This window comes from Taudactylus pleione, unplaced genomic scaffold (assembly GCF_031769625.1).
Source record: "Taudactylus pleione unplaced genomic scaffold, aTauple2 ptg000178l, whole genome shotgun sequence".
NCBI lineage: Eukaryota > Metazoa > Chordata > Amphibia > Anura > Myobatrachidae > Taudactylus > Taudactylus pleione.
In genome coordinates this window covers 5,316,711-5,331,447 of record NW_028284580.1, presented here as the reverse complement: position 1 = coordinate 5,331,447, position 14,737 = coordinate 5,316,711, and the positions used below count along the sequence as shown (strand labels likewise).

At 42.2% G+C, this 14,737-nt stretch overlaps 1 protein-coding gene across 2 annotated transcripts in view; it reads left to right on the top strand.

The window, feature by feature from the left end:
• Positions 1-6,178, top strand: part of SLC26A2 (solute carrier family 26 member 2) — a 92,256-nt gene extending 86,078 nt beyond the window's left edge. For both annotated transcript variants that reach the window (XM_088475795.1, XM_088475796.1), the window contains exon 3: positions 3,811-6,178. In XM_088475795.1, coding sequence (XP_088331921.1) covers positions 3,811-5,334 — 1,524 coding nt within the window. In that variant the 3' untranslated portion in view covers positions 5,335-6,178. The remainder of the gene's footprint in view (positions 1-3,810) is intronic.
• The last annotated feature ends 8,559 nt before the right edge of the window (positions 6,179-14,737 follow it).

Genomic DNA, 14,737 nt, shown 5'->3' with positions numbered 1-14,737 from the left:
GGGGTTTAGGGATGCAGGCTTAAAAAAATAGCCTGCACCCCTGGGAATGACATTTTAAAAATAACTGTGTCAAATAAAGTTTTAAAAAAAAATAGGGACACCCCAAAAAAATTATAAAAAAATTGGGGTGAAAAAATAAAAAGGAAAAAAGTGTTTAAAAATAAGGAAATAGGTTCAGGGCTATTCTACAAATATGCGGCAGGTGTTTTCTAGAATAGGTTATTAGCGGCAGGTGCATAGTTGCAGAATTTTTAAAAAATTACTTTAGGGAACATAAAAATATGCTAGTACCCATTTTCATGTACCCCAAATTTGATGGGACCACTTAAAAAAATGAAAAAAATAACCTAAGTGCTCTTCTGCATCACTTCTTCAATGTCGGAAAAAAACCACCTGCCGCGGCTATTTAAATCCCCGACTTTCATTTGCAGGCTAAAATGGGGGTACCCATAGTGATCCCCCATGTTTTTACAGCTTTAGGGGGGTCCTACAATTTATTCCAGGTAAATCCAGTTTTTTTTCGCCGATCCTATTTCGGCGGCTCCCTTTTTCATAGCTTTTTAATTGAATGCGGGGATAAAGTGGGCGCGCGCACGATACTTTATCCCAGGATGGACTTTTCGCTCCCATATTGAATACCCCTCTATGGGCTTCTCACCAAATAATTTAGAATAATAGGATCTATCATAGGGTCCCCCGCGGCTCACTGGCCGATCTTATCAATGTAATTGTTGTTTTTAAGCTAGATATCTCCCATACATGATCAAATACTCATATTCAGATTGACATAAACATTTCTTTTTTCTTATTTTTGAAACTTAAATTTCAAACATACATTACATAAAAAATATGTGCTGTGTGGAATATGAAACAAAAGCATTTGTCATTCTCTATAACATATTATTATTTTTATTATTAACTATTGATAACTATATTTTTGTCTGTATTTTTCTAAATTATCTTTAAAGTTTTGAGTTATGTTGATCTAGTTAGATTGATCAATTATAGACTACGCTGTGTTATTTTATATGAGGATCAGGTAAAGAACAAGGCATCTTTGCATGCTAATACAGTAATCTGGCTAAGTAACTTTGGGCTTCTATATATAGTCCACAAATCATTTAATCAACACTGTGCCTTCCAGCCACAGCAGTGTTATAGTTTTGTGTGTATCTGGATCTGGAGTGCTTGATTTAAAACCACAAGGCACAGTGAATATGCTTCCATGTGAAACCTCTCATTTATACTGCTGTTGCAATTAAGTTTTAATTAGAAAAATGTCCACAGTTTGTGTGATTTAATAGCAATTTAACACAGGTATCGGCATCAATATTGGAGCGTATTCTGTGCAAGATTCTGCTCTTATTTAGCAGTTTAAGGAGATTAAACTGAAAAAAAAGAATTGGTTATTGAGTAAGTTCCCATATATAATTAATTTAAGAATACATTTTGTATTCATAGATAATTTGTTTTGTAAGTATGTTAATTAACAACTGCTTTTTATTATCACCACTCCACACACTAGTAGTTTTGTCGACTTCTAAGGATTTATTTTACTATCTTAGACAAAATGAAAACTCACGGGAGCTCTGTTTTTGTATAGAAGTCACAGAGATTCTGAATACATTATAAATAATGCAGTAAAACTATGTATAAACATCCAACATTTTGTTCTGCATATTTACAAAGACAATATAAGACACTACACAAAAATAAATCGAACATCTTAATTAAACTGGCAATAAAAAAATCACAGAGTAAGAAGTGAATAACAGAAAGCAAGATTATTTTAGACTAATGTCACCATGCTGCAGATAAGTACATGGTGGTAATATACTGCAAAGTCCCATATTGGCTCTACCCACTCGGCATAATAATATATGTAAGTACAAAGTAATACAGTCCTTCAGTAGGAAGATAGATTCTACTGATTACAGTAAGTAAATTGCATCATAAATTGCACCTGTAGGGTTAGCTGTTTTCCACCTTGTAACAATATGTAACAACAGAACCACCGCTGCCCAGTTTACAAGTCAAAACAAAGAATATGTTATAGGCCACATTTGCCATTGTATTTCTGCTTCTGGGAATTGCTTCCTCTTTAGATACATATCATTTTATGTTTGTAAGAAAAAACTAGATATGGTGGTAACAATTTTTTTTAATTCACCTTTGAGATGATATATAGAAAAATAAGCAGTTGTATAATTACTTGTATATGTTTAAACAATGTGAAATACATGCTTAACATCAGTTATTACATCGCACTGGTGTAAAAGCACCCCTTCAGGGTAATACACACCTGTGCCCCTGGTACATGAAGCATTGACAGGACACCGGTCAGCACATCTCCCTTCTGTCCTTGATTTGATACAGAAGTCCTTTATTTGGAACTATGCCATCTGAAGAGGGACAGTCGGGAGGTATGACTTTAGACAAAACCTGCAAAGTAACTAACCAAAGATTATCACTATTCACTGTTCTCAATTTCCATTTCCTGTTTTTGGCCCATATTCAATTAGTTTCGCCTACGGGAAAAAGTTTTGCCTGCCGGACTTTTTGCAGTCATCGTGTGTTTTGGAAGCAGAAACTTATTGTGCGCGCTCCCGATTCACTCCGTATTCAATTCCAAGACAGGCGAAAACGGGACCCGGCGAATGTGAAGCAGGCAGAAAGTGCAGGTTGAATTGGGGGAATCACTTTGTACCCCTGAAAAAGATGCTCTGACTTCAGAAATCATTATGGTAGTTTAGTATTAGTCCTAATTGAACTAATTAGGGTACTTAAGTGGTGGTAATTGCTTGCTATTAGCGTCTTGGTAAAAGTGATGAAGAATGGCATAAAGCAGTGTTTTGTGGAGCAAATTAGTAGGTCCATCAAATTTGGGGTGCTTGAAAATGGGTACTAGCATATTTTAATATCTCTAAGTGAAGTTTAAAAAAAAAGAAATTCCTACGTCATACAAGCACCTGCAATCCCCAAAACACTTGGCCCCTTCTTAGAGCACCCCCAGAAGCTTATTTCGCTAGTTTTTGAAGTAGTCCCTCCACTTTTTTAATTTTCGTCCCAAATTTCGAATGCATTTTTTGGGGTGTTCCTGGAATTATTATTTTTTTTTTGGATGAATTGTCCTTTGGGGGGTGTACCAAGGGTTCTGAGTGGCTTCCCAACATCTGCACCCCAAATTATAGAATTTGCACTTTTTTTCTACTGCTATTCTGTGGAGAAAAAGTTTCGCCTATTTTAGTACAATGACTTATCGCATAGGTGAAAACGGAATGGAATTGAATACGGAGTAATAAAACCCCCGCAAAATTATCGCTAAAACCATGCGAAAGTGGCTTTTCGCTTCTAATTGAATACAGCCCTTTGTTGAAAAATTATTCAAAGTTTCCTTCCCAACTATGGGGTCAATCCAATTGTTTGCGAAGGAAGCGATGTGCTGTTCCAGCAACAGCACCACGTCTCACACCCTTCATGACCCGCTCCCAGTTCGAATTCGCTGAATTTTGCCCAGAGCCCTATAGGGCTGCGAGCACTTTTATGCAAATTCGGGCTACTGTCAAGTGCAGCTGTTGTTGCAATGACTCACACCCGCAAGATCATCGCAGACAATTGGATTGAGCCCTATGTTGTTTTCTGAGCGCTATGGTTATCTTTTGTAAATGTACTTTTATCACCACTGTGTTACATTATTGTGGTGCCTATGTCTGATAATTATCAAATAATCACTTCTTCATGTGCAATAAATATTGTGTTTGGTATAAATTTTGTTGTCAATGATAATTTATGTTTGTTTTTAATCCACAGGTGTTAATGGGACTCTTACAAATTGGCTTTGTTTCCGTGTACCTCTCTGACTCTTTGCTCAGTGGATTTGCAACAGGTGCGTCTTTCACAATCCTCACATCCCAAGTGAAGTATCTTTTAGGTTTAAGTATACCACGTGCCAATGGGATTGGCTCTTCCATCTACACCTGGATCTATATCTTCCAAAACATTCACTTGACCAACATTTGTGATCTTGTTACCAGCATCTTGTGCCTCCTAGTACTGATTCCAACCAAAGAACTCAATGAATGCTTCAAGTCTAAGCTCAAGGCCCCAATACCCATTGAACTCTTTGTAGTGGTTGGCGCAACTCTTGCCTCGCACTTTGGCCATCTCAAAGAGAAATATGGCTCCAGCATTGCAGGGGAAATTCCTACTGGATTTCTGATGCCAAAACCACCAGAATGGAGCCTAATTCCCAATATCGCCTTGGGGGCTTTGTCCATTGCGATTATAGGATTTGCCATCACTGTCTCCCTCTCTGAGATGTTTGCTAAGAAACATGGGTATGAGGTGAAGGCCAATCAGGAAATGTATGCCATTGGGTTTTGCAACATCATCCCATCATTCTTCCATTGCTTCACCACAAGTGCTGCTCTGGCAAAAACACTAGTGAAGGAATCCACTGGGTGCAAAACTCAAATCTCAGGAATCATAACCTCTCTGGTCATTCTGTTGGTTCTGTTGGTAATTGCTCCTCTTTTTTACTCACTTCAGAAATGTGTTCTTGGTGTTATAACCATAGTCAATTTAAGAGGGGCCCTCAGAAAATTTTTAGATCTACCCAGGATGTGGAGAGTAAATAAAGTAGACACTACCATTTGGTTGGTGACCATGTTTTCATCAGCATTAATTAGTACAGAACTTGGACTTTTGAGTGGCATTGCTTTTTCTATGTTCTGCGTCATTGTGAGGTCTCAAAGACCTGGATCAACACTGTTAGGTAGGGTGGAGGCCTCAGAGGTGTATGAGTCCATGACCATGTATAAAGATCTAAATTCCACAAAAGGTATCAAGGTTTTTCGTTTTGAAGCCCCCATCTACTATGTAAATAAGCAATGCTTTAAATCAACCTTGTATAAACTCGCTAGTGTGGACCCAATATCTGTGGCATCAGCAAAACGAAAGGCCGCAAAGAGGAAGGAGAAGCTACAGAAACAAGAGGGCATCACAGAAGCCAATATTATTGAGCTGGAAACTGTACAGTGGATGTATCAGGAGCCAGTGTCTCTGCATTCCATAGTGATTGACTGCAGTGCCATTCAGTTTATAGATACAGCAGGGTTAAACACACTGAAAGAGATCCTGAAAGATTATAATGACATTGGTGTTCGTGTCTTGCTGGCTCAGTGCAATAGGTCTGTGAGGAATTCCCTTAGGAATGGGGATTATTTTAAGAAGGAAGAAGACACAATGGTGTTTTATAGCATCCATCAAGCTGTGCAGTTTGCACTATATGAGCAGGAGGAAGAAGATGCTTGTGTCAATGGGTCTGCAGTTTAAAGGGATGGAAGTTTTTAAGTCTACATTTATACAAATGCACTATAGAAGTGTGCAGTCTGGAATTGCTCACAATCCTAAAAAACAGATATATTTATGTATAACTCAAATCTATAATGGAAGTTTATTCGTTGTATTAACAGTGTAGGACAAAACATTGAATTCTTACCAGGAAGGGGGTCATAAAAATATTATGATAGACTAAATTATGTGATGTATCAATTATTTTACCAAAAGTTTAATCTTCCATGTTTAATTTCCCCCTACACACTACTGTTTGATCCTTCTGCCAAATATGTTACATTATTGTAGCAATTTTTTCGGAGGCAACCAAATTGCTCTACCAGATAGTAGTGTATGTGCTCATATTTGTTCTGGCTATTTACTCAGGATTTTATAGATGACAATATTTTAAAATATCATATTTATATTATAAAGTGCACTTAAATTGATTGATCTTCACTTATATTTATGATATGGAAGATAATTGTTGTACAGTACATTATTTGTGGGATTTTCAAAGAGGCCAGACATTTTATTATTTAACATAGCATAGCTATAGTTAGATTATACTAACCATGTAAATTCAGTAAAGTTGCTACTGTAATATGCAGCATAAATAGCTGATTGCAAGTATAATCTGAACACAATACAGTATATTCAGCTAAGGAGAGATCACACAAGTAACTGAGTTACCAGTAATGTACTGTAAGTAATAGATAAACACAATTTTTATTTTCTATAATCTAAGCATACCTTACAGCTATTTAGATTTTAGATGAAAGACCACAATTCTGTGGGACTGTCATGACATTACCCGCGGTAAGTATATTTGTTCCAACCAGGGGCGTCTTAAGAGAGGAGGGGGCCCGTGTGCACTCCTTGTGCGAGACCCCCTCCTCTCTCCCCGGTGGCCGGCAGCCAACTGATGCGGCTAGCCAGCCACCGGAGCCTTAGTAGACTACGGGCAGTAGAGTGTGCCCGGAGTCTACTGCGCATGCGCAGAACGCTGGAAAATGGTCGTGGCGGCCATTTTTCTGGCGTTCTTGCATGCGCAGTAGAGTCCGGGCACACTCTAGTGCCCGGAGTCTACTGCGCATGTGCAAAACACCGGAAAAATGGCGTCAACAGCCATTTTCCGGTGTTCTGAGCAGCGCAGACACGCGACGTGGGACTACGGACAGGTAAGTCTAAAATAATATGGGTGCAGTGTGTGCGGTGCGGGGCACCCCTGGACCCGGGGGGCCCATGTGCCCCGCACACACTGCACCCATTATAGATACGCCACTGGTTCCAACTGTTGGAATGTTGTACGTCCCACTGACTATGGGCCTGATTTAGCACAGTTCGCAACTGCGATTGCAATAACGATTACGCACGCAGTCTCACTGCGAAGATATGCTAATCCACAATGATCGCTATGCCATCCCAGCACAATATAAGGACGCCCACTTTACCTTACACACCTCCGGAATACTTTGCAAGTCTGTGAAAACATCGGTGACATCGAGTACAATCGCAGCCTAACGTACACTTGCACAAGGTCAGACTTTACACAGAAATTGCTAACCTCATCACATGCAGTGAAAGCCCAAGCTGCATATGGCATCACAATGGCTAATTTATGCATGCCCCTGCAACGCCATTCAAATGCACTGGCATGCCTGCGTTTAGCCGACCACACCCCCATCACCACCCCAAAATGGTACTTCCTGTCCACCACTCTGCGATGGGTCTGCATACTTGCTGCGATCGCAGTCCCGATCTCAGTGAAGTGTTGCGTACTACGCATGTGCAGAACGCAACAATCAGACGATTTTGCGCATAATCGCAGTTGTGATCATTACTGAATCAGGCCCAATGAGTACATGTTTCAGGAGAGGGGTGGAGGGGCAGACTAGCACTTCAGAAGTTCTAGGAATACCCACTGGGAGGTGTGATGTGGCCCCATCATGGCATGGTCACTACTGTGATTTTGAGAGGTATAATTAAAGACATTCCCAGTAGAGGTTAGACTGCAGTGTTTTAATGAACACCACCACCTGTTTGTGCCTTAAAAAAATTGGTCAATAGACAATACATTTTATTATTAAAGTTATGAAATGTATAGTGTACAGTTGTGCCATGGGTACTTGTGTACTTTACGGACTCATTGCAGAGAGAACCCAAGTGTCCTACACTCATTATTATTATTATCAATCATGGTAATGTCTAAATCCCCTTCACAGAGAGGACTCTGACGTCATCAGCCAGTGTCCAGCGTCATTCCTAGTGTCCAGCATCATTCCCTACCATCCAAGTGGGCATAGAGGGGTAATAAAACCTTGTGAAGAGTGTAGCGAGCCACCGAGCCTGAAGCGTGGTGAGAGCAGCGAGTCCGCGAGGGGACAACTTTCTTCTTTAGGTGGGGACAACTTTCGGTACTTGTGGACGTAAAGTACACAAGTACTATTTAAAACATTCATTGGGTTCTCTCTGCAATGAGTCCGTGCCATGTATATAGTGTTGTACTTTATTATGAAGAATGTGAAGCAAATCTAGCACATTTAAAGTCATTTTCAAGCTGATTAATAATTATCGCTAAAAAATGAAAAAGCCATTGCAGATAATATTTTCAATAGCTGGGACGTGATTAGGAAAACTGGTTAGCTTTCTGCTCAGGTGGCATTTGTACTAGTAAGGATGTTGCATGCCATATCATCAGGCCCGCTGAGAGCCGCCGCGGGCCCGGGTAATAGGGAGCGTGGCCTAATCGCGGGAGGCGTGGCCACACCCCCTTCCCCCCCCAAAAAAAGATATGCAGCTGGGGAGGGGGGCGCTCTGTGCCCCCTCGGCCCTGCTCAAAGCCAGGGGGGCGCGATCAGTTTGATCGCTCCCCCCCACAGGTATAGGAGACTGCTGTGGCTGCAGTCTCCACTGCAGCTTAGCACACGCTGTGTGCTGGGCTGCTATGAGGGAGGGGAGCGGCGCCGGACCGGGGCCCCCGCCGGGCCCCTCAGGAAGCCCGGGCCCCGGTAATCTGTACCCGCTCCCCCCCCCTCTCGGCGCCCCTGCATATCATATATGAGGTAAGTGCGATAGATTTATGTTACATTTGCCTACTTGGGCTCAGAGAACATTGGGTCTGATTCAGAGATGGTCAGTATACTGTAGTACAGTCACTGCGTCTTTTGATGAAACGGGCGCGCTATAATATGCAAAAGCCACAGAACGCATCATAAGTAATAAGATGCCCACTGCCAGTTTCTCTGATCCAATGCTGCATCCAAAAACGGAGCCATGGGATCAACTGTGTGACCATCGGACATCTTAGTTACCCTCAGGTTACTCAGAATATCTGCTAAAATCACTCTGCTGGGGCCATTGAAGCTAAGTCCAAGGACGCAGCCACTGGCTTTGGAACACCCAGAAAACTGAGCCGATATGTTCTGGTTTTCTGGAATGCTTCCATGTTCGCGCTTTGGGGCACTGCGATTGTCGTCACAGAAACAGCTCTGCACATGCGGAGATCTGCAAACATCAGACATAAATATGGAATTTATGTACATGTCAGAATTAGGCCTATTATCTTTCTTGTCTTACTGGTAATTTACCGCCTAAAGGAGCACCGGTATATCATATTTATGCAGGGGTTTCAGGAAATTTACCTCAGTGGGAAACATTGTAAGCGGCTAGCAGACAGCTTGTTCGCTTAACAGAAAGAATGTCCATAATGTTTTAAGGCTGTAATAAGCAGTTGTGACGGGATGTAATTATGAGGCCATGGGGCCGCCGGGTCCCAATCCCGGCACTACAATCCCGGAAGGGGATTTAACATAGGAGTCGAAATACCGACGCCTATGTTAATCCCGATGCTGGGACCCCGTCAAGATGCCAGATCGATCGTCCAGCGCCTGAGGTAAGTAGCGATGTAGCCGGGAATGGGGGGGTTAGTTTTAGAGACCCCTTGGGGGACTTAGGGTTAGGCACCCCCCGTTGAGGGTTAGGCTAGGGGAAGGGGGGGTTAGGTTTAGGCACTAAGGAGGAGGTTAGGGTTAGGGACCCCCCTGGGAGGGTTAGGGTGCGGGGAGGGGGGGTTAGGTTTAGGCACTAACAGGGGAGGTTAGGGTTAGGTGCTAGGAGGGGAGGTTAGGGTTAGGTACCCCTAAAGGAGGGTAGGGTTGTGGGGAGAAGGGATGGTTGGATTACTTACCTCTGCTGTCGGGATTTCCTCCGCGTCGGGCTAGCGCTGTCAGGATTTGAATCGGCGGCTACACAGCCGCCGGCAATTTTTAATCCCATTCCGTTGTGACAGCACTGTGTCTTCTACACAATCAATAGGAAAATGAGAAATCCCAAAGTCATATTTGATATGTATTCAGTAAAAGTCTTCCAGATATATTAAGTAAAAGTTTTCTTCCAAATACTGGTGGAGCCAGAAGTATTTACATGCACCCCAACTCACTATGCGATATTAAGGCAACATGATCCAGCAAGGATTACAATTGCAAAGCTGCACGCAGGAATCTGCACTTGGGCGCACTGCTGATTCATGCCCTAAAATAACTGTAGTGTTTCTGCTTAATCTTTTCAACATGCCCTCAGTCACCCCCCCCTTCCTGCGTGGCCAGTCCCCCTTTTCGTCGGTGTGTCCCTCCCCGCACCGGGTGACACCACGGAGAGAGACGCCACTGATTGTAGCTCATTGTTCCCAAATGCTAGTAGTAATTACTTTTTGTTAATAAGCCGAATTTAAAATATTTTAATATATAATTAACATGAACTATATTTCTATAAGCTGAATATATAATTTTAGCAATAACTTCATATAAGGAATAAAAACCTTTTTAGATTTAATTAGAGTTGTATAAAGCAAACACCTGAAATGTATTGCACTGCACAGAATAAATCATTTTATATCTATTTTCAGTGAATCTTTATTAAAATAAATTCCTGACTTCAATCCTGACATTAAATGTCATACTGGTGTATACAGGGACATACCTAGACCTGGGGGGGCTTCATAGCAAAATAGTCATACCCCCCTGCTGCAGACACATCTGCTCTCCCGATAGTCTCCGTCCGTGTCTCCTCCCTGAATGATGCTGGGAGAAGGCGTGGCCATTGTCAGGGGATGTCCCAGAAGGCTCAGCACAGCCACGCCTCCTCCTAGCATTAGCGAGGAGAGATGGAGCCAGCTGGGGGAGCAGATGTGCCTGTAGTGTACCAGCAGACTGCTAAGAAAGACACACCCCCTGTTCCTACTGTAACTACGCCTATGGATGTATAGAATATCTAGTACAACATTATTGTGGAAAATGAGAAAGCCCATAAGATTTGTAGACTAAAAATGTGAGTATGTAAATAACATAGACATCTTCAACACATGTTAGACAAACTCAATTGCTGTTTAGTACGGCAAATGCTTTACCACAAATATGCAATAATAAAGATATATAAAGAAATATTCAAAGAAACCCACACTTGGGTAATGGAATTTCAATCAATGGGGGCGATTCAATTCAGAGCGATGTTGAATAGCCCCGGGAAGGAGTTCCTGGAGTTATTCAATTGACCACACAGTTAAGTCCGACTACATTATTTCTGCTTGCATCCTCCTGAGGCACGAGCAGAAATTCGACTTAAGTGAGGCCGCGATGCAGTTTTCTGGGTTAGCAAGACGCTAACAGCATCACGGCCGCCACTTTAGTCGGAGAATGCTGGTTAGTGTGACTAAACACCCAGCTTATTGCGCGGTAACCGGCATACTCTGACTTAACTAGTCGGACTTAACTCATTCCCGGGACTTTTCAACTTTGCGCTGAACTGAATCGCCCTATTTATTATTGTCCACTAATTCCACTATGATTGATCCCTTATTATAACCAAACAAAGCAAAATGCATTGATACAAGACTATAAATTGCAGAATTTACCAATATTTCATCACAATGGCGAAGTAAAAAAGTACTTGAAAACTATATTGAACCAATATTGAATTTGCGTGATATTTACCTCAATTTGCTCATTTGTAATCTACAGTAAGTGATACTTGTTACAATTTTTATTTCACTTGTGCCTTAAGAGTAATAAAGATATTTTCTACCTACGTGTATTGTTTTTATATGTGTTATGTTGTGTTATTAAGATAAATACATTGACCATTTTTTATCCAGCTCACATTTTCCTGTTTTCATTACCTACCATTCTGTCCCCAACAGAGAAAAAGCAAAGCAACCTGTTGTCCATCTATTGCTGTTACACTACTAGAACTGCCAGCTGCAGTGCTATAGATTGACTAACTAGATTGTAGACTTCAAAGCAGCAAGATAGATGGTGTCTTGTGACAGGATAGATGACACCCAGAGCATATGACACCAGTTCAATGTTGGAGCAGATCATTTACAGGGGGCATTTTATAAATGCCTTACTTGAATTAATCGGCAAGTACTTTGCCTGATGGGAGTACTTAAGGAGAAAGAAGTTCTAAGACAACTTTTACCATTTTCAGAATTGTCCAGTTAACAGCAAAGTACTGTACATCATTTACAGTCGGGAATATGGCACCAAAATGTGTCTAGATCTAGGTTTGATCTTATGCCTTTGGTTCCTTATGCCTAGAAAGACAGAACAGGGGCAGTCAAGCATTATTTAAATCATATACCCTCTTTAAGAATCTATTCTCTGGCAGAGGCTGAAGAGGAATTTCAGGTGGCAGCTCATGGGGCTGGACTATTTGCATCATTAGGCCCTCCACCTTACGGCAGAATGCCAAAACTGCATATGTGTAAAGAGGGGACAAGGCCAAAATTACACGATTGTCATAGAATCACTTTAGATTGGTCCCTCCCCAAGGACTGCGATTCTCAGCATCATTCTCCTCATCATGCCCATTTCACTCAGAAGTGGGTGGGATGCAGGAGGATCACCCACTCTTCCAGGAAGACAGGGGACTCCCGGAAAATTCAAACTAACAGCTGAAGGGATTAATACGGGATGCCGGTGGTCAGAATCCCGACAGGGTTAGAATACCGACACTTGTCGATCAGTATTCTAATCCTCCCCCTCTCCCTACCCTAACCCTCCTCCCCTACTGGCTAAACCTAACCCCCCCATCTCCCTACCCTAACCCTCCCCCTCTAGTGCCTAAAACTAACCTCCCTCTCCCGCACCCTAAGCCTAACCCTCCCCCCCTAGTACCTAACCCTAATGGTAACCGTTCCCCTAATCCTGCTACTTACCTTCGGGATTTCGGCAGTCGGATGCCGGCGCCAGGATCTGACAAGTGTCGGGATTCCGGCTCCGGCATTGTGAGCGCTGGAATCCCAGTGGTCAGCATATTGACCGCATCCCGAGTTGAGAACAGAAAAGGAGGTGCACCACCTGGAGATGTGACAATTACATTTCAATAAATCTTCAGATACAACTTTTCTTTAATTATTACTTTCTTTTATTTTTAAGGCAGTACATATGGTCTGAAGCACAGTATATAGAGAGTGAAAAGTGAACAAATGTAACAGTATTAAACAATGCACAGAGTATAAGCAGATTATAGTATTTTAGATCCAGCTATTGAAAAGACAGTGAGAATCAGTGATAAGTAGAACACGCTATAAGTACTGTAGGCCAGAGCCCAGGAGCAGAAACTGTACGAGAAACAGGACTGGTGAGACGGTGATACAGTGCTAGGTGAGGAAACACAAGGGAAGAGAGTCCTGCTCACGAGAGCTTCCATTATAGAGGGAAGGGGAAGAAGTATGTATTGTGAAGTATGTATTGTGGTACAAAGTGGTGAGTAGAGATAATAGCAAAGGCAGGGTTAGAAGGCTGATAGACTGGAATGAAAACATAAGTTTTGAGAGCACTATTGAAGCCCTGGAGACTAGTATCTAGCCTAAGAGGATGTGGCAGTGTGCTACACAGATCAGGAGCAGCGCAGGTAAAATCCTGGAGGTGGCAGTGTATCTGTATGTCTGTCATATATACCCCACCCTCTCAGTCCTCCCTGCATACCCCACATTTGTCTCTTTCCCCCTCCCTTATCTGTCTTTCCTCATCTGTCTCTCTTATCTCTGTCCCTTCCCATGTCTCTCTCTTCTCATCTATCCCCCATCCCTTTCCTCCATCTCTCTGTTCCCCCTGTCCCACTCCCCTCATTTCACTTTATCTCATCTTTGTCCCGCCCCCCCTTCCGTCTCTTTCATCTTTGGTCCCCACCCTGTGTTGCTATCTATTGTGTCTGACATTGCAGATATTGTTTCTCTCTTCCCCACCTTCCTTTCTCTCTCATCCTATTCCCAATCTCTCTTTCTCTGCCCTCACTTATCCCATCTTTCTTTCCCCTTTTCCTCTCCCCTGTGTTTTTGTTTGCCTCTCTTTCTCTAACCTTCACACTTCCCTGTGTGTCTCTCTTCCCCTCTTCTTCCCATCCCTCCCTCTGTTCTTCCTTCTCTTTTTGGCCCTTTTTTCCCCTGCCTCCCCCATCTTCTCCCTTTTTTTGTCTGTCATATGGAGCAGTGAGAGAGATCTTCTGTAGGTTCACAACATCCTCTGCACTAATGGTAGCAGATAGGGAAGGAAAGAGGTACACAGCCACCAAAATGCAATGGATAGTCACCACTGACAGGGCAACCCAAGGCTTAACACTGAGGAGCTGTCTGTGAGAATCAATGTGGCAGCTGCATGAAAAATGGAGGAGGTGAGGCTGTTCTCCCAGACAGTGCCACTTTCAAATTTACAGATTTGTTTGGTCTCTTCCAGTTTATTATCATTAACAGTTAATTATATAGCACCAGCATATTCTGTTGCGCTTTACAATTGGAAACAGTAATAGAAGAAAACTGGGTAATAACAGATAGACATAGAGGTAGGAAGGCCCTGCTCACATGCTTACAATCTAAAGGAAATTAGGCATTGAATTGCATTAAAGGATAGGTGCTACCTATTGCATATTGGTCCAGCCATATTGAAGCGATTCTTAGTGGGTTGTATGATTCAGTCACACAGGAATTTTGGCCTAGGGTCAACAGGTTGTGAAAGTGAAGAAAAAGACTGTATAGTGGGGATGTAATTAGGTTGGATACTGTAGCTTATGGAGGTTATGTTAGTGGTTCTGGAACTGATAAGTTGCCTGAAAGGTGAGTTTTCAGGGAACAGTTGAAGGTTTGGGGACTAGAGGAAAGTCTTATTGTGTGTTGGAGGGCATCCAACAGAGTGGGTGCAGCCTGTCAAAAGTCCTGTAACCGTGACTGGGTGCAGGTAATGATGAGTGTGGATGAGACACACAGATCTTGTGTTGATTGGAGAAGTCAAGCTGGGATATATTTTGAGATAAGCAAAGAGATATACTGTATGTTGTTGTAGTTTGGTCAATAGCCTTACGTGTAAGTAAAATTATTTTGTATTGAATATGGTAGAAAACTAATGGA